The 21,528-nt window shown below is 36.8% G+C and overlaps 1 protein-coding gene across 1 annotated transcript in view; it reads left to right on the top strand.

Moving 5' to 3' along the window:
• Positions 1-21,528, top strand: part of LOC138335703 (protein mono-ADP-ribosyltransferase PARP14-like) — a 56,468-nt gene that overhangs the window by 23,333 nt on the left and 11,607 nt on the right. The window contains 9 exon segments of the mRNA XM_069284865.1: positions 2,178-2,239; positions 2,959-3,108; positions 3,304-3,369; positions 6,188-6,385; positions 15,902-16,120; positions 16,526-16,737; positions 17,227-17,641; positions 18,997-19,134; positions 21,311-21,442. Coding sequence (XP_069140966.1) covers positions 2,178-2,239; positions 2,959-3,108; positions 3,304-3,369; positions 6,188-6,385; positions 15,902-16,120; positions 16,526-16,737; positions 17,227-17,641; positions 18,997-19,134; positions 21,311-21,442 — 1,592 coding nt within the window.

Raw genomic sequence — 21,528 nt, 5'->3', positions numbered from 1 at the left:
TCAGTACAAAATACAACATTTTTACAGAGCAGGCACTGCACTAAAGCAGTGTAGAGAGGACAGGTTACATGTACACATGTATAATATAATACACAGAGAATGGACAGGTTTTTTTCTTTTTCTTTATTTTTCATGGCAATACATTTTTCCTTATTTGATTAGCCTCGTAAATGTATTTACTTAGCATAGACAAATCTTTCAAATTAGTTGAGCTTAGTAATTGTATCATTTTAAACACCGATGGTTTTTTCAAATAATATAGTTTAATTCCTTTTGAACGAGTATCATGGAAAGTTGGACATATAAATAAAAAATGGTATTCATCTTCAACATCACCAGAGTTATAGTTTAGAGACGGACATCCAGGGGCCAGTGTTGAATTGACCACATTAAAAAAAAAGATCTGAAATAATTTCAGAAATCTAGTAGACAAATATGTGATTGTGACTTTTGTGATTAGGATGTAATGTTTATACTATGGTTTACATACCTAAGGTTGTGATCTAGCATTGGTGTTTAATGTTCATCCATATTCAGGTGTATAATTGTTTTTTTGTTTGTTACAGTAATAAATTTGTTCTTTGACATAGCTAGCATTGTCTGTGTTAGATAATGCAATCATAAACGAGGTACAATTTCAACAGGAAACTCAAATTAAATCTTTGAATCAACAAAGATACATTGTGTTTAAGTAATAAGACATATGAAGGAAACACAATTTAACAAAGGATGACAATTTATTGAAAATTTCTCATGCCCTATCCGGCCTCAAACTCACGATCTATGGCACCCTAACTAAACATACCTGCGCCTTTTACCACCGCGCCACATCCACATCCCCAAAAAGGACGTTTCAATGACGAAGTGATAGTCAGTTTGATATGCTGACATGATCACTATAGAAATTGTCAATAAGATTATTTGAATTCCTGGATTGCATTGTATATACATACATGGATATGAATTGTACACATGTTAATACAATCTGTAAGCTTTATCATTCAGTAAAATGAAGAAGTCTGTATCTTCCATAGTAACTTATACCCACTGCAACTACATATGAGAAAACTGAAAGATACAAATATTGGGTTTTTAATTACCTTAAACTATTTGTTAATTTATCAAAAACTTGTTGGAAAAGAGCACAGTACATAATAGCTGTGATGTTGGTGGTCCAGTCATCATCTATATACATACTTCAATGCATCCTGCCGTCAAGGGACTTGTATAGTTGTCCTGTAACATACATGTGATGTGTACAGGCTTAAAAGTCAACTTCAGTCATGTTCATTATGACTGTGAATAAACCAGATGGGTAACTAGACAATGAAAGGAGAAAGGAAAAACATTAAGGAAGTCAGGAGAGTCCAAAAAGCTTAAATCTAATAGCAACTGTTCTATATGAATTCTTTATACATACATGTATATTGATTAAGAGTTATTCCATTGAAAATTGTCCTCTTCATGTCCAATATGTTTCACGGGTTTGTTTCTGGAGCAAAATGAGGCAATACATCTGGACTGCAAATTAATGTCATGGAGGAGGAGAAGAGTGGAGAGGAAGAAAGGATTTGGAAGTGGATAAGGGCTTCCATGCTTATCAATATAATCATGATTTTTGGGGTCAGGATGACCTTAATTGTCATCATGCACCGTCCGTCGTCATGGGCCTGCACCATCTGCTCACATAAACTTTTCAATCAAACGATATCTTCTCAATAACCAAAAGGCCAAGTGTACTGATATTTGGCCTGTCGCATGCTGGGATGAAGGGCTACTAAGTTTGTTCAAATGAATGACCTTGACCTTCATTCAAGTTGACAGAGGTCGAATAGCTTTTAAACACCTTATGAATAACTAAGAGGCCTGGAGATCTGATGTTGGGGCTGTGACATGCTGGGATGAATGGCTACCAAATTTGTTCAATTGAATGATCTTGACCTTCAATCAAGGTCATAGGGGTCAAAAAAGACTAAAATCTATAAACAACTTCTTGTAAATAACTAAGATGCCTAGAGACTGGATATTGGATTTGTAGCATGGTGGGGATCAAGGGACCTTAATAGTCATAGTCTAATATATCAGAACCTGAACTTCTTCTATTGAAAGACTTCTTTTGTTTGGCCTTGATTGTTTGTCACTACTATATTTTTTGAGGTGTTGTGTTGTGCCAATAGTCAGATGACCAGTAAGGCCCATGGGCGTCTTGTTAGGTCATCTTACCCAAAGGGGACTACAAGTTTGTCCAAATGAATAACCTTGACCTTCATTCAAGATCACAGGGGTCAAATAGGCTAAAATCAAAAAATGACTTCTTGAGAATAACTAAGAAGCCTGAGATCTGATATTGGGCCTGTGACATGCTGGGATTAAGGGCTACCTAATGAGGTAAAAACGGTAAGGGCTACCTAATTTGTTGAAATGAATGAACTTGACCTTCATTCAAGGTCATAGGGTCAAATGGGTTAAGATATTAAAACAACTTCTTGTGAATAACTAAGAGGCCTAGAGAATGGATATTGGACTTACTGTACGGTGGGGATCACAGGATCTTTATACAAGGTTTAACTCATCAAATAGATCAGAACCTGAACTTCTTCTATTTAAAGAGTTCCTCTGTATGCTTTGTTTGCCACTACTGTATTCTTTGAGGTGTTGTATTGTGCCAGTAGTCAAATGAATGTAAAGGCCCATGGGCCTTTTGTTACTAAATGTCACCATAATCAAAAATGCTCAATAACTAATTAAATCCTTCTCATTGATCAAGAGAACTCAAAGCATATGTCAACATAAAATAGAATATGAAATAGAATACGTTTTTAAACTGAAAAGTTAAAAAAATTCTGATTGCATTAAGTGGAGCGACTAAAAATGTGGATCAGTTTGACTGAATATTTATTCATACATGATGATTGGGTCTTTTTTTTGGCCCTATTTAATATTTATTATATGTTGTAGGCATAGCAACATCATTTGATCCAGATTCATATCAGGAAGTCGTGGTGGAAATTGGGAATGTGAAACTGAAGATCTATCAAGGGGACATAACTCAAGCAAAAGTTGATGCCATTGTCAATGGCACCAATGCAGAATTTGACTTAAAAAGAGGTATCCAAGTTTACCCAGTCATTTGCACCTATAACTTTATTTTCCCTATATATATATATACTTTTGGTATAACATACATTGATGCATTAATTCATATGTTACATAGTTTGTGGCCAGCAAAATAAGTTTTTTATACATGTTTATATAAAGAATTAAGGTTTAAGGGAACTTATTCTATTTCTCTGATATTTGCAGGAAAAGTGTCAAATGCTATTCTTAAGATGGGCGGAGGTAACCTGAAGAAACAAGTGAAACAATTGGGTAAGATATTTGATGTATGGCTTGTTAAATATTACAAAAAAATATGCATGGTAATCAATATATAAAATTTTCATGAAAATGTCATTAAAAGAAAGAGTTTGATGTTTAACATTTTAACCACCCGGCCATCCCAGCCTTCTAATGATAGCCAATAAACAATCATATGAAGGGACCCTGTATGAAAAGTTCCACCTGTAAAATCTGGCGTCAACGAGACGTCAGTTTTTACTGAATTCCAGGTGGACTAATTTTACGCCTCCCTTATACTATTTCTATACTATGAGGCGGATATGACACGGAAACCCGGCGTCATTGAGAAGTCATATTGTCATTCCAGGCGTCATTTTTCGTTAGATTCCAGGCGTCATTGTAAGAATGAGGCGTCATTTTTTCTCCATTCCAGGCGTCATTTTTCGTTAGATTCCGGGCGTCATTTTCAGCTGAGGCGTCATTTTGTCAATTCCAGGCGTAATTTTTTCGTTAAATTCCGGGCGTCATTTTGCAACTGAGGCGTCATTTTCCTCCATTCCAGGCGTCATTTTTCGTTAAATTCCAGGCGTCATTTTGTGACTGAGGCGTCATTTTCCTCCATTCCAGGCGTCATTTTTTGTTTTATTCCGGGCGTCATTGTGGGACTGCTGACGTCATTCCAGGTGTCAATCATTTTAGAAATCCAGGCATTATTTAGATATTCTGAAAGATTCAAGGCATCATTTTCTGTATTTACGTTTTTTAGTGGGTTTCTTCAGTATAATGAACAAATTGTGGGATGTATCTGATTATACATGTGAACATACATTGTATTTTCGTAACTTTGACCAATTGGTTTAAATTTTCTTTCTAAACGTTTTCTTTAGGACTGTTAAAAATATTTTTGGAAAACAAATAAAAATTAACATTTTACTTACCAAAAACAAGCACAATAATGTCATATGGTATATTTTCCCTTATTTCCTGTTTTTTCCATAGGATTTCAACTGGCTTGATCTCCCTTTTCAAATTTCCCAACAAGCTTTAGCTTCTTGCTTCTTTCCCCCACAGAAATATTAGCTAGCATCTTCTTCCAAGAAAATACAGACAAACATTTTTGTCATTATATGGGTAATATATTCCTGTATATATCCAGCACTTCACAGATTTGGTAGAAAAATAATACAGATATATAATCCAAGTAAAGGTGTGTAGCAGTTACCAGTTTGTAAAACCAACTCTTTGTGAGATTTCTAACAGTTCAGTGGCATGGGTCAGGGAAGGGAGTGGGCGTGGGGTGCCCGACAGGGAAACCAGGCCAATGTTTTTAGAAATATTTTTAATTTATGCATCATTCTTTGCTGATATTTGATAATCAGTATCATTTAAATGTGGTGCATTAGATAGTATTACACTAGGGAAAAAACATATCCGGCCCTATAACCAATAAACCATAGATTTAATCCCTAAAAACCCATTGGTTCCCCTAGCTAAGGGCATGTTGACCCCTGGGTTGCTGAGACTGGACTGTGCTGACTCATGATAAATGTACTGTGCATAGCACTCCTTAGTCTTGACCTGTAGACATTTCCACATGCTGGGCATAGCTATACTGTACACATGTAGAACACTTTATGAAATTAAGAGTTTACAGAGAATTAGATTATCTAAATCTCTGATTGCATATTATGTTTATTTCTCTGGTTGGATCAAATAGAGGGAAAGACAGAATGTATATATCTGTAAGTTTCCCAACAAACTTGAACTTTAGATTAGATATTGTTAGTCAACCCCAGTATTATATGTAAATTCATACATAATCTTGATATTCCACAATGTCAAGTAAAATTGAGGTTTATGCAATATCATTATGTTGCTTGGTTTAATATTTCTGAGAATAAGATCTTTTACATTACACTTTATACCTTGTAATTCTCAAGTGATATGTTTACTAATTTCACCATTAACATTTTATTATTGTGTCTGTTGCATGAAAAACTTGTTGAAGAAAGGTTTTGGTGAGTTTGAAATGATTAATCTGTCTAAAATGATACCAGTCACTTAAAGTAGAAAATCAGTGACTTGATCAGTCATCCAAGTCCTGTCTTAGGTTCAAAAATACTTCATATTTTAGAAGCTCACTGAGAAGTTAAATGCCCTCTCAACAAGTTTAGAAAAACTCCAAAGAAATATGACGCCTCTGTCCCTTCTTTCATATAAAAAAATGCTGTCTCCTCCTAGAAAATTCCGTCTATTCCTTGAATATGATGCCCATCACATAAAAATGCCGCCTCATACAAGAAAATTTCGCCTTCATCTTGAATATGACGTCTTCTTCTGAAATATGACGTCCGCTTCACATTAAAAATGACGCCTCCTTCCAGGAAATGACGCCTTTTCCTTGAACATGACGCCCATCACATGAAAAATGATGCTCCAATGAGTAGGCAGCACTGAGCAGGAATTTTGGCTACATGACGCCTCCTGCTCAATACCGCCTGGAATTTTCAATTTACAAGCGGTTTCCACCCCACTGACGCCATAATGACAGGTGTCATCCGCTTGAAAATTTCATACAGGACATTTTAACCACCCGGCCATTCCAGCCATCTGATGATAGCCAATAAACATTAATATGTCTGGACATTTTAACCACCTGGCCATTCCAGCCATCTGATGATAGCCAACAAACATTCATATGTCGGGACATTTTAACCACCTTGCCATTCCAGCCATCTGATGATAGCCAATAAACATTAATATGTCAGGACATTTTGACCACCCGGCCATTCCAGCCATCTGATGATAGCCAATTATTCCTAATGCAAAATTCATTCATTCATTACAGGAAAGGAAATGAAGAACCATGGTATAGCAGTGACATCCAATGATAGCAGCTTTGGAATGCAGTGTGATAATATTATTCATATTGATGCTGAAGAGAGGAGGGGGTCTGGCTGGAAAACCAAATTTCTGATTGCAATGGAAAAAGCTGAAGAGAGAAAGTTCAGTTCTGTAGCATTCCCTGCCCTGGGCACAGGCGTTGGTGAGCTATCATACAATGTACTTTATAATGCATGACAATATCCACTGATAATGGTGAAGTAGCTGTTCTGCCTTATGAGTGTTTTCTTGGTTTCATCTCAACATCTTAACGATTGTGTCCAAACACTTAAAAAATGAGTAGAGGATTTTTAAAGAATTAGCACTCAAATTGTTATGATGATTGTTTGCAAAGCTATGTAATGATTATATACTGTTTATTGCTTAACTACCATGACAATGCTTTTACAGATTTATTGCTTTATTTTTTTTACTGATCCTTCCTGCTATCTGTAAGTTTAACTATTCTAAACTACTATCGTTCTGAAAGAATATGTTCTGAATTCCATCTATTGCTTCTCACCCTGGACAGATGACAAAACAACAATGTAGACAAGAAGCTTCCATGAATTTGAAAATAATTGAAGATTATTAGAGCCTTATATAATTATGTCCTTAAAGGAATTCTTTGAAAATTTTAGATTGATTGACCACATTGATCTTGATTGAAGGTACTTGTTATTTATCCAGATATACTCAGCCTCCATGCTATTTTCGCACATTATCTGGTCACCTACAAATTTGGCACGAGTGGGAAGTAAGGTTAATCTTTGGAGGTATTGTAACACAGCCAGTCAATGGTTTTACATGACATGGGATTTTGTTTCACAGCCAGTGAATGGTTTTACATGTCGTGATATTTTGTTTCACAGCCAGTGAATGGTTTTACATGACGTGATATTTTGTTTCACAGCCAGTAAATGGTTTTACATGATGTGATATTTTGTTATACAGGCAGTGAATGGTTTTACATGACGTGAGATTTTGTTTCACAGCCAGTAAATGGTTTTACATGACGTGAGATTTTGTTATACAGCCAGTGAATGGTTTTACATGACGTGATATTTTGTATCACAGCCAGTGAATGGTTTTACATGACGTGAGATTTGTTATACAGCCAGTGAATGGTTTTACATGACGTGAGATTTGTTATACTGCCAGTGAATGGTTTTACATGACGTGAGATTTTGTTTCACAGCCAGTGAATGGTTTTACATGACGTGAGATTTGTTACACAGCCAGTGAATGGTTTTACATGATGTGAGATTTGTTATACAGCCAGTGAATGGTTTTACATGACGTGATATTTTGTTTCACAGCCAGTGAATGGTTTTACATGTCGTGATATTTGTTACACAGCCAGTGAATGGTTTTACATGATGTGATATTTGTTACACAGCCAGTGAATGGTTTTACATGATGTGATATTTGTTATACAGCCAGTGAATGGTTTTACATGACGTGATATTTTGTTTCACAGCCAGTGAATGGTTTTACATGTCGTGATATTTGTTACACAGCCAGTGAATGGTTTTACATGATGTGATATTTGTTACACAGCCAGTGAATGGTTTTACATGATGTGATATTTGTTACACAGCCAGTGAATGGTTTTACATGACATGGGATTTTGTTTCACAGCCAGTGAATGGTTTTACATGTCGTGATATTTTGTTTCACAGCCAGTGAATGGTTTTACATGACGTGATATTTTGTTTCACAGCCAGTAAATGGTTTTACATGATGTGATATTTTGTTATACAGGCAGTGAATGGTTTTACATGACGTGAGATTTTGTTTCACAGCCAGTAAATGGTTTTACATGACGTGAGATTTTGTTATACAGGCAGTGAATGGTTTTACATGACGTGAGATTTTGTTTCACAGCCAGTAAATGGTTTTACATGACGTGAGATTTTGTTATACAGCCAGTGAATGGTTTTACATGACGTGATATTTTGTATCACAGCCAGTGAATGGTTTTACATGACGTGAGATTTGTTATACAGCCAGTGAATGGTTTTACATGACGTGATATTTTGTATCACAGCCAGTGAATGGTTTTACATGACGTGAGATTTGTTACACAGCCAGTGAATGGTTTTACATGACGTGAGATTTGTTATACTGCCAGTGAATGGTTTTACATGACGTGAGATTTTGTTTCACAGCCAGTGAATGGTTTTACATGACGTGAGATTTGTTACACAGCCAGTGAATGGTTTTACATGATGTGAGATTTGTTATACAGCCAGTGAATGGTTTTACATGACGTGATATTTTGTTTCACAGCCAGTGAATGGTTTTACATGTCGTGATATTTGTTACACAGCCAGTGAATGGTTTTACATGATGTGATATTTGTTACACAGCCAGTGAATGGTTTTACATGATGTGATATTTGTTATACAGCCAGTGAATGGTTTTACATGACGTGATATTTTGTTTCACAGCCAGTGAATGGTTTTACATGTCGTGATATTTGTTACACAGCCAGTGAATGGTTTTACATGATGTGATATTTGTTTCACAGCCAGTGAATGGTTTTACATGATGTGATATTTGTTACACAGCTAGTGAATGGTTTTACATGACGTGATATTTTGTTTCACAGCCAGTGAATGGTTTTACATGACGTGATATTTGTTATACAGCCAGTGAATGGTTTTACATGACGTGATATTTTGTTACACAGCCAGTGAATGGTTTTACATGACGTGAGATTTTGTTACACAGCCAGTGAATGGTTTTACATGATGTGAGATTTGTTATACAGCCAGTGAATGGTTTTACATGACGTGAGATTTGTTACACAGCCAGTGAATGGTTTTACATGACGTGAGATTTGTTATACAGCCAGTGAATGGTTTTACATGATGTGAGATTTGTTATACAGCCAGTGAATGGTTTTACATGGTGTGAGATTTGTTATACAGCCAGTGAATGGTTTTACATGACGTGATATTTTGTTACACAGCCAGTGAATGGTTTTACATGATGTGAGATTTGTTACACAGCCAGCGAATGGTTTTACATGATGTGAGATTTGTTATACAGCCAGTGAATGGTTTTACATGACGTGATATTTTGTTTCACAGCCAGTGAATGGTTTTACATGATTTGAGATTTGTTATACAGCCAGTAAATGGTTTTACATGACGTGATATTTGTTACACAGCCAGTGAATGGTTTTACATGATGTGAGATTTGTGACACAGCTAGTGAATGGTTTTACATGACGTGATATTTGTTATACAGCCAGTGAATGGTTTTACATGACGTGAGATTTTGTTTCACAGCCAGTGAATGGTTTAACATGATGTGAGATTTGTTATACAGCCAGTAAATGGTTTTACATGATGTGAGATTTGTTACACAGCCAGCGAATGGTTTTACATGATGTGAGATTTGTTATACAGCCAGTGAATGGTTTTACATGACGTGATATTTTGTTTCACAGCCAGTGAATGGTTTTACATGATTTGAGATTTGTTATACAGCCAGTAAATGGTTTTACATGACGTGATATTTGTTACACAGCCAGTGAATGGTTTTACATGATGTGAGATTTGTGACACAGCTAGTGAATGGTTTTACATGACGTGATATTTGTTATACAGCCAGTGAATGGTTTTACATGACGTGAGATTTTGTTTCACAGCCAGTGAATGGTTTAACATGATGTGAGATTTGTTATACAGCCAGTAAAATGTTTTACATGACGTGAGATTTTGTTTCACAGCCAGTGAATGGTTTTACATGTCGTGATATTTTGTTTCACAACCATTGAATAGTTTTACATGGTGTGAGATTTGTTATACAGCTAGTGAATGGTTTTACATGACGTGAGATTTTGTTTCACAGCCAGTGAATGGTTTTACATGAGGTGAGTATTTGTTTCACAGACAGTGAATGGTTTTACATGTCGTGATATTTTGTTTCACAGCCAGTGAATGGTTTTACATGTCGTGATTTTTAGCTCACCTGGCCCGAAGGGCCGGTGAGCTTACGTCATGGCGCGGCGTCCGGCGTCCGTCCGTCCGTCCGTCCGTCAACATTTCCTTTAAATCGCTACTAGTCATAGAGTTCTGCATGGATTGTAACCAAATTTGGCCACAAACATCCTTGGGGGGAGGGGAACAGAACTTTTATAAATTTTGGCTCTGGTCCCCCGGGGGAAGGAGGGCGGGGCCCAATTGGGGAAATAGAGGTAAATCCTTTAAATCACTACTAGTCATAGAGTTCTACATGAATTGTAACCAAATTTGGCCACAAACATCCTTTTGGAAGCGAAACAGAACTGGTATAAATTTTGGATCTGACCCCCCGGGGGCAGGAGGGGCGGGGCCCAATAGGGGAAATTGAGGTAAATCCTTTAAATCGCTACTAGTCATAGAGTTCTACATGGATTGTAACCAAATTTGGCCACAAACATCCTTAGGGGAAGGGGAACAGAACTTGTATAAATTTTGGCTCTGGCCCCCTGGGGGCTGGAGGGGTGGGGCCAGATAGGGGAAATAGAGGTAAATCCTTTAAATCGCTACTTGTCATAGAGTTCTGCATGGATTGTAAGCAAAATTTGGCCATAAACATCCTTGGGGGTAGGAGAACAGAACTATTATAAATTTTGGCTCTGACCCTCTGGGGACAGGGGAGGGGGTCCAATAGGGCTAATAGAGGTAAATCCTCTAAATCGCTTCTAGTCATAGAGTTCTGCACGTATTGTAACCAAATTTGGCCACAGACATCCTTGCGGGAAGGGAAACAGAACTTGTATAAATTTTGGCTCTGATCTCCTGGGGGTAGGAGGAGCGGGGCCCAATAGGGGAAATAGAGGTAAATCCTTTAAATCGCTACTAGTCATAGAGTTCTGCACGTATTGTAACCAAATTTGGCCACAAACACCCTTGGTGGAAGGGGCACAGAACTTGTATAAATTTTTGCCCTGACACCCTGTGGGCAGGAGAGGTGGGGCCCAATAGAGGAAATGGAGGTAAATCCTTTAAATCGCTACTAGTCATAGTGTTCTAAAAGGATTGTAACCAAATTTGGCCACAAGCATCCTTAGGGGGAGGGGGAACAGAAACTTGTATAAATTTTGGCTCTGACCCCCCGGGGGCAGGAGGGACAGGGCCGAATAGGGGAAATAGAGGTAAAATCCTTTATAATCGCTTCTATCATAGAGTTCTGCATGTATTGTAACCAAATTTGGACAGACATCCTTGCGGGAAGGGAAACAGAACTTGTATAAATTTTGGCTCTGATCCCTGGGGACAGGAGGGGCGGGGGCCACAATAGGGGAAATAGAGGTAAATCTTTTTTAAATCGCTACTAGTCATAGAGTTCTGAATGGAATGTAACCAAATTTGGCCACAAACACCCCTTGGTGGAAGGGGAAACAGAACTTGTATAAATTTTTGCTCTGACACCCTGGGGGCAGGAGAGGTGGGGGGCCCAATAGAGGAAATTAGAGGTAATTCCTTTAAATCGCTACTAGTCATAGAGTTCTGCATGGAATGTAACCAAATTTGGCCACAAACATCCATGGGGAAAGGGGAACAGAACTTGTATAAATTTTGGCTCTGGCCCCTCGGGGGCAGGACGGGTGGGGCACAATAGGGGAAATAGAGGTAAATCAATAAATCGCTACCTGTCCTAGAGATTTGCTTGGATTGTGACCAAATTTGGCCATAAACATCCTTTGGGGAAGGAGAACAGAACTTTGGCTCTGACCCCCCTTGGGGCAGGAGGGGGTGGGGCTCAATAGGGGAAATAGAGGTAAATCCTTTAAATTCCTTCAACAAAGAAACAATGAACCTGTATTCAGAACATTACTTGGCATTACAAACCAGGTGAGCGATACAAGCCCTCTGGCCTCTTGTTGTTATACAGCCAGTGAATGGTTTTACATGTCGTGATATTTTGTTTCACAGCCAGTGAATGGTTTTACATGACGTGATATTTTGTTTCACAGCCAGTAAATGGTTTTACATGACGTGATATTTTGTTTCACAGCCAGTGAATGGTTTTACATGACGTGATATTTTGTTTCACAGCCAGTAAATGGTTTTACATGACGTGATATTTTGTTTCACAGCCAGTGAATGGTTTTACATGACGTGATATTTTGTTTCACAGCCAGTGAATGGTTTTACATGTTTCACGCCAGTGAAATATTTTGTTTCACAGCCAGTGAATGGTTTTACATGTTACGCCTGATATTTTGTTTTTGTTCACAGCCAGCCAGTGAATGGTTTTACATGACGTGATATTTGTTATAACAGCCAGTGAATGGTTTTACATGACGTGAGATTTTGTTTCACAGCCAGTGAATGGTTTTACATGACGTGATAGCAGTGAATGGTTTTACATGCCAGTTGACACAGCCAGTGAATGTTTTACATGTCGTGAGATTTTGTTACACAGCCAGTGAATGGTTTTACATGTTGAGATTTGTTCACAGCCAGTGAATGTTTTACATGACATGAGATTTTTACATAGTGAATGGTTTTACATGACGTGATATTTGTTCACAGCAGTGAGGTTTACATGGTGTGAATGGTGTTTACATGATGACGTGACTTGATTTTGTTACACAGCCAGTGAATGGTTTTACATGATGTGATATTTGTTATACAGCCAGTGAATGGTTTTACATGACGTGAGATTTGTTACACAGCCAGTGAATGGTTTTACATGATGGATTTTGTTTGCAGTGAATTTTTACATAGTTATTTGTTTCACAGCCAGTGAATGGTTTTACATGACGTGTGATACAGCCAGTGAATGGTTTTACATGACGTGAGATTTGTTACACAGCCAGTGAATGTTTTACATGATGTGAAAATTTGTTACACAGCCAGTGAATGTTTTATACATGATTGATATTTGTTATACAGCCAGTGAATGGTTTTACATGACGTGATATTTGGTTTTACATGTCGGATATTTTGTTACACAGCCAGTGAATGGTTTTGACTGGTTTTACATGTCGTGAGTTTGTTTCACAGCCAGTGAATGGTTTTACATGACGTGAATTTGTTATACAGCATGAATGGTTTTACATGACGTGAGATTTGTTACACAGCCAGTGAATGGTTTTACATGACGTGATATTTTGTTACACAGCCAGTGAATGGTTTTACATGACGTGAGATTTGTTATGAATGGTTTTACATGTGATATTTGTGAATGGTTTTACATGACGTGAGATTTGTTATAACAGCCAGTGAATGGTTTTACATGACGTGATATTTTGTTACACAGCCAGTGAATGGTTTTACATGACGTGAGATTTGTTACACAGCCAGTGAATGGTTTTTACATGACGTGAGATTTTTGTTACACAGCCAGTGAATGGTTTTACATGAATGTGAGATTTGTTACACAGCCAGTGAATGGTTTTACATGACGTGATATTTGTTATACAGCCAGTGAATGGTTTTACATGACGATATTTGTTATACAGCCAGTGAAGAATGGTTTTTTACATGACATGGTATATTTGTTTATACAGCCAGTGAATGGTTTTACATGACGTGAGATTTGTTACACAGCCAGTGAATGGTTTTTACATGATGTGAGATTTGTTTTCACAGCCAGTGAATGGTTTTACATGACGTGATATTTGTTATACAGCCAGTGAATGGTTTTACATGACGTGATATTTGTTATACAGCCAGTGAATGGTTTTACATGATGTGAGATTTGTTTCACAGCCAGTGAATGGTTTTACATGATGTGATATTTGTTTACACAGCCAGTGAATGGTTTTACATGACGTGATATTTGTTACACAGCCAGTGAATGGTTTTACATGATGTGATATTTGTTACACAGCCAGTGAATGGTTTACATGGTGTTTTTGTTTCACAGCCAGTGAATGGTTTACATGTGATATTTTGTTACACAGCCAGTGAATGGTTTTACATGACGTGATATTTGTTACACAGCCAGTGAATGGTTTTACATGATGTGATATTTTGTTACACAGCCAGTGAATGGTTTTACATGACATGTGAGATTTTGTTATACAGCCAGTGAATGGTTTTACATGACATGATATTTGTTTATACAGCCAGTGAATGGTTTTACATGACGTGATATTTGTTATACAGCCAGTGAATGGTTTTACATGACGTGATATTTGTTACACAGCCAAACTGGTTTTACATGGTTTTACATGATGAGATTTGTTATACAGCCAGTGAATGGTTTTACATGCTGAATTTTGTTCACAGCCGTGAATGGTTTACATGATGATATTTGTTACACAGCCGAGTGAATGGTTTTACATGACATGATATTTGTTATACAGCCAGTGAATGGTTTTACATGTCGTGATATTTTGTTACACAGCCAGTGAATGGTTTTACATGACATGGATTTTGTTTCACAGCCAGTGAAATGGTTTTACATGACGTGATATTTGTTTCACAGCCAGTGAATGGTTTTACATGACATGGGATTTTGTTTCACAGCCAGTGAATGGTTTTACATGACGTGATATTTTGTTATACAGCCATGTGAATGGTTTTACATGACATGGGATTTTGTTTACATAGCCAGTGAATGGTTTTTTACATGACGTGATTTTTGTTATACAGCCAGTGAATGGTTTTACATGACGTGAGATTTGTTATACAGCCAGTGAATGGTTTTACATGACGTGATATTTTGTTTCACAGCCAGTGAATGGTTTTACATTGATGTGATATTTGTTACACAGCCAGTGAATGGTTTTACATGACGTGAGATTTGTTATACAGTAGCCAGTGAATGGTTTTACATGACGTGATATTTTGTTTCACAGCCAGTGAATGGTTTTACATGTGTGAATTTTTTTACAGCCAGTGAATGGTTTTACATGATGTGATATTTTGTTATACACAGCCAATGAATGGTTTTACATGTCGTGATATTTTGTTTCACAGCCAGTGAATGGTTTTTACATGACGTGATATTTGTTATACAGCCAGTGAATGGTTTTACATGATGTGAGATTTTTTGTTTCATAGCCAGTGAATGGTTTTACATGACTGAGATTTGTTTTACAGCCAGTGAATGGTTTTACATGACGTGAGATTTTGTTATACAGCAGGTAGTGAATGGATTTACATGACGTAATATTTTGTTATACAAGTGTAGTGAATGAGTGAGATTTTTATACATGAATGTACATATTTTGTTATACAGGTAGTGAATGGTTTTACATGACGTAATATTTGTTATACAGGTAGTGAATGGTTTTACATGAAGTTTCAATGACATGTACATTGTCAAATGTATGAGTCATATGACCAGTCAACATATATACACAAAGGTGTATAAAATGTCTTGTCTTCGAAATGAAATTCAATGACATACATTGTATATCTGATGTGATTAATTTAATACTAAGCTTTAGTAGTTTAAGCCAACCAATATGACTCGATTCAGCTAATAATTCCCGGTACGATATTTGTGTGAGAGTCATCTGTGTGTGCAACTTTCTCACTGTTCAGCAGCAGATATGATACAAATATAGACCTGTTTTCAGGTGGATACGGTGATTTATCAACTCGAGGAAGTGATATTGCCCGAGGTCGAAGGTTGAGGGTTATATCACTTTCAAGAGTTGATAAAAATCATTCCAATATACACTTATATGATATGATATTTTATTTCTTCTCAATTTTAGGTTCTAAACCTGAAGAAATAGCCGATAGTTTTGTGGATGCTTTGGTCGAATTCATAGACCAGAATCCAATGGATATAAAAGAAATCCACATGGTGATATTTGATAAGCCAATGTTACAACAGTTCCTTATAGCCATGCAGACAAGTTTTCAGCATCATGAACAAAAACAAACGAAGTCCTCGTTGGGGCAGAAGGTCTCAAATTTCTTCGGTAGATGGGGTATGTAGGTCTTTTTGAAGGAACAATTTTCAATCACATAATAAAAAAAAATGATTGATATTCATTTTGTCATTAATCTGTAAAAAATACATTGGAACTTTAAATATGTGCATATAAACTCATTTTGTATAATTCACAAACATTGTCCTCAGTAAATTAATTGTTAAAATGTTTGAGTATTATGATATGAGTTCTGTTAGAACTACTAACGTTCTGTACTATATATGGCTCTAATTACCATTTGTTTGTATGTGAACATATCGCCATTTTCAATCATATGATGTTTTATGATAAATACAATTGATCAAAAATTGAAAATACATTAAGGAATGTAGTCGATTATTTTCAGATATATAGCATCTGTTGTAATTATCTTTAAAATGATTTCGGTTTTCTATCTGTTAGCATCAGGAAAGCCTTCCCAGGGTCCAAAGTTACAGTGGGATCCAAAATTCAATGTGATATCCCAGGATAAATCACAGTTCCCTATCACTGTGTACGGACCTGACCAAACGACCATATCTTCAGCTATTGATTCATTGGAAACTCTTCTGGAGAAAAACTTCAGAGATAAAGTTTTCAGTGATGATATAATAAGAAACTTCACCAATTCACAGGTAAATCTTATTACATTACTTGGGCATTGTATTAGAGATATCAATGCAAAACATAGTCTGTTTTGTTTTTCCATTGCCTGTCTGTCACATTTAAAGACCAACAGGCCTTAATTCTGTTTTGGAAAATAGTATAATGTAATAGCCTATACTAGTTTCTTGATATGCAATTTGGATATTAATCTTTCCTGTGAAATCCAAGATGGCCACTGTAACCCCTAAGTGGTCAAAATATAACAACATCAAATTTCAATGAAAATTGGTACAGGGGTTTGATAGTCATCTAAATAAGTTAAACTGAATGCCTTACAACTATGCGATTTACATTGTACATGTACAGAATGTTACACCTAAAGAGTTGATTAAATTTTAATTTATTTTGTACTAATATCGGTATGTCAGTTGAATTTTATGTTTGTTAGTATGCAATGGAAAATGTTCATTTCAGAATTAAATAAGTTCTTTATAACTGTATATTAATCTGATCTTCAGGAAAAGAAAGTTCATGAGCTGGGAAGCCTTTATGATGTTGAAGTTAAAGTTGACAAACGCCTTGGAAGAGTAAGATTGATTGGTCTTCTAGAAAATATCACTGATGCATCTGATGATCTGAATAAGATGATCAGAGTTTGCGAGAAGAAGAAAATGCAGGAGAAGGAAGCAGAATTGATTGGGGACATGGTTCAATGGCATTTTATTGAAGTAACAGCCATTGGGGAAAAACTGCAGGCCTATCCACCAGATATTAACCTACAATTAGAGAAGAAGTATAGAGACCAGAAGAGTCAGGCTGAATTTAATGATAGTGCTGGAAATGTGTATGTTGTGGACTTTACATCATTGGAAGAGTTTCCAGAGAATGACCCTACGGACCGTGTGAAAGTAATGCGAAAAAACAAAATGGCAGGTATGGCTTCACAGCTAATGATAACCGTACCATTACCATATTGTGTGTAATATTATCTGTATCCTTTGTTATTAGCTATTCTTGGCACAAGCCATTATTGGGATGTCCTGATAGATATATACTATAAGACTCTTTCATATGTGGATATGAAGGATAGGGATATTCTACCCAAGGGTCACAAATGTTCTAAAACCCGAGGCTTGCCGAGGGTTTTGCAACATTTTGTGATCCCGGGGTAGAATATCCCTATCCTTCATATCCACTTATGAAAGAGTATTTTTCTTTCATACCTCGACATTTTATTGCAATTTTACAACTATAATATCCGCCATTTTGAAATAAATTCGAAGAAATCCACGGCTGAAAGTCAATTTTTCATACATGAAAATTTACGTGATATTTTCAACGAAAAATTCCGTTGTTTGCATCTTTTATAGTAAAACTGGTCAAATTTGTGAAAAAAAATGTTAAAATTTTACCGAGGAAATAGACATTTTATTGACGCCGTGACGTCACAAGGCTTTATTGCATGGGTAGCCATGCAATACAGCCTCAGGCGGCATGAGTGTATTGCCCTAGACCAGCCAGTATTACACCCGTAGGTATGAAAGAATATATTGTATAATGACATGATGATGGGGTGCAAGGGTACCGAAAAAAATGGCTGCCTATGTATTTACACAGGGAATCTTTATTTGTTGTTGCTGGGATTTCATGTTAAGCTATTGATGCTTAATGGTAACAGTATAAGCCCAATATCATTAGATAGTGGGCTATTCAAATCGCCTTTCGTCCGAAAGTTTCGTTTTACAGTAAAAATGTTTTTATCGCTATTTAACAGTACTGGACGGATCTGTCATATTTAGGTTCCCCTAGGACCCTAATTGTGCATATTGCTTTTAATGACTTATTGGTCAGCAAGATGGCCAGCGGACCGCCATCTTGGATTTTGGTACTTGAAGATTGTTATCACCGCTTCTCAGAAAGCACTGAAGGGATTTGTCTGAAAATTCCTATGTAGGTTCCCCCAGGCCCTTGTTGTGCATATTGCATTTTGGGACCTAGCGGTCATCAAGATGGCAGACAGGCCGTCATTTTGATAGTTACAGTTTAAAAAGCAGAGAAAAGATCCCTCTTTCTATTGTCAGACAAAGATTATTCCTTGGTGGGCGCCAAGATCCCCTTGGCATCTCTTGTTTATACACATAATCAATTTGTAAATAAGCTTTGTTTATTTTCCAGAAATTTAGTTTAAAAACATTTATCACGGTATGAGCTAGTCTTAAGAAAAAAATGAAATAATCAATAATGTTGCGTTAAAAAATGTTTTCCATTTGTGCTATTCTTTTGTGAAGATACAACATTAGAGATTCCAGCAGACTGGTCTGCCATGGCTGACAAAGACAATCTCAGTGTGGTAGTCCTACAGCCCACTGACTACAACGTATACTACAATCCAGCAACAGTTTCTGGCCTCGGCTGGGGCACGTACTGTTTATTAAGGTAGGTGTTACAAAAACAGTTGGGTAGTGTATGAATGACCACTTCTGATAAAGGAAATTTTATTCATGGGTTTATACAATAAGCTTTGAAATACTATGGACTAATTATATGTTATTTATTTAATATTATGCTCTTGGAAATGTGTCGTTACGAGAAGGTGTTCCTTTATAACCAAAGTTTGATGTTTTAGCATGAATTTATTAAATTTATTGTAAGTATCTGTGAAGCAAAATCAAATAAATGTGTGATATGCCCTTTAACGTGTTCACCACTGAAATATATAATATTGAATTGGCAATATTTTTGACAAAAAGACTCACAATGTGTTATAAGAGCTGCATGAGTTAATCATCAGTCCAGCATCTGGCAACAATTACTACCAAAAGCTTATATATTCTGAACCTCTGATAGGAATAGACCAAATAAATGATACATTTAGCACTAACAAATAGTGTCATCCCCGGCGGGTCAAAAGGGTCAATTTGGCTGTTTCCATATGAATGACTTCTTTTCTGAAACTAAGCATTTAGGCTAGGCAGACAATGAACAACTTAGGTTAGACAAAATGTTAACAAAGGTTTTTTTTAACTGTTTTGGGTTCAGTAAAGGCAAACCAAACCCCATAAAAAGTCCACCGGAATTCCCTTTGGCAAACCTCATCTTCAGTTTAAATCTAAAATTACCCCAATAACTGTATGTACAATTTTCATTGGAACTGATTGTCCGATATATACAACTATATAACTATAAAATATATATCTATAAGAAGCCGAGAAGAACCGAAGGTAGATTGTGGTTATAACTCAAGCAGATCTGTTGAATTAGATATCATCCTTAATGAAATAAAGCTTACTTCCACATCAAGTGCTTTCAAAAGTATCACCAATCAAATTGTCATCCTCACATTAGTTAAAATGGACACCTCAAACGTGCTTCTATGTCACTAAGTTTACATACGAAGACTTTACCAGTTTTCAGTTGAGATACCTTTGTTAAAGGGACAATTCAGTCTAACAGTACATTAAAAATTGCATATATATCAGAAACAAAACCACTTCTAATGGAAATCAGATTAGTTGGTTTTACTGTGATATGTCAGAAAAGCCCACTGTAGTGAAATGTATGTGAAATGTTCAAAGTCGCTTGTTGTCCGCAATTACACATTGTGACGGACATCTTGGATGCCGAACCCTGACCCTTGCCAGTGTAGTAAAGAAATGTTTGTCTAGAATTACTCAAATCGCCTTTACAGTAGTGTGTTTATCTTATTAGGTGCATGTTCTTGTCTAAATTTAATATCACCAACTCCTCAGTGGTTATGTGTTGCATTTGATTAACGTACGTGACCTTGGCTCGGGTATAGGTGCAGCGTACATGTTATATCTGCTTAATCGTATTGATCAACGATTTGGAATTTAAACGGTATCAATCAAAATAATTAACAATGTTGTGGAATTTGAAAATATTTCTTGTTATATTTTTCACAAGGAATATAGAACAACACTAGAATTCTTACAATATATGTTCAACAAGTTATAAGTCAGTTCGCAATGTCACAATCCTATTTATGAAATAGTTACCCTATAATGTCTCCAAAGACACCAGAAACAGATTTTCATAAGCCGGAAGTAGGTAGTAGTTCGTAAGAGCGGAACCGGAGGAACTAAAGAGTTCCGGAAAGTCTGACGGCACACTCCCGGCCCATTGCTGTCATAGCAATATATATAAAGTTCAGAGTTCGAACTATAAAGATTAAGACAATAAAATCAATAATTCAACAGTTCAATAGTTCTAAATTCACATACATCAGCACACTTACCATCCAGGCGAAAGTTTAACGCGAGTGAAAATGAGTGATGTCCATTTCGAATAGCAATCTAACATTCAAGTATCAGCAAGAGCGTGAATTATCTATCCACTTAACGTTTACGAAACACAGAACAAGTAAACAAGTTCTGAAACTGGTCTCACAAATGTCGTTGGGTTGTCTTTCCGGATGATCATGACTTCAACCTTTCTGACTAATCCATCGCTGCTTGGAAATGTCTTTACGACACGCCCAATGGGCCACTGTCTCCGATGGACACACGCGTCCTTCAGCAGAATGACATCGTCGGGTTTCAGGTTATCAGACGCGTGTTGCCATTTTTCCTGTCTAATCTGCAGTTGATCCAGATATTCACGAGAGAACCTCATCCAAAAGTCATTGGCAAGAACTTGGACTGCGCACCACTGTGCTTTGTACATGTCTTTCAAAGTCAAGTCACCGAAAGGCTCGTGAGGGTGCCGACCTTAAGGGTAAGCAATGCGGATGGGGGTAAGAATACTGGGATGTTCCGGGTCCGACGACACTTGGGCGATAGGTCTGCTGTTGATTATGGCTG

The sequence above is a fragment of the Argopecten irradians genome, chromosome 11 (assembly GCF_041381155.1).
Source record: "Argopecten irradians isolate NY chromosome 11, Ai_NY, whole genome shotgun sequence".
Taxonomy (NCBI): Eukaryota; Metazoa; Mollusca; class Bivalvia; order Pectinida; family Pectinidae; genus Argopecten; species Argopecten irradians.
The sequence above is the reverse complement of the archived record's forward strand: the minus strand, read 5'-3'. Positions and strand labels throughout refer to the sequence as shown.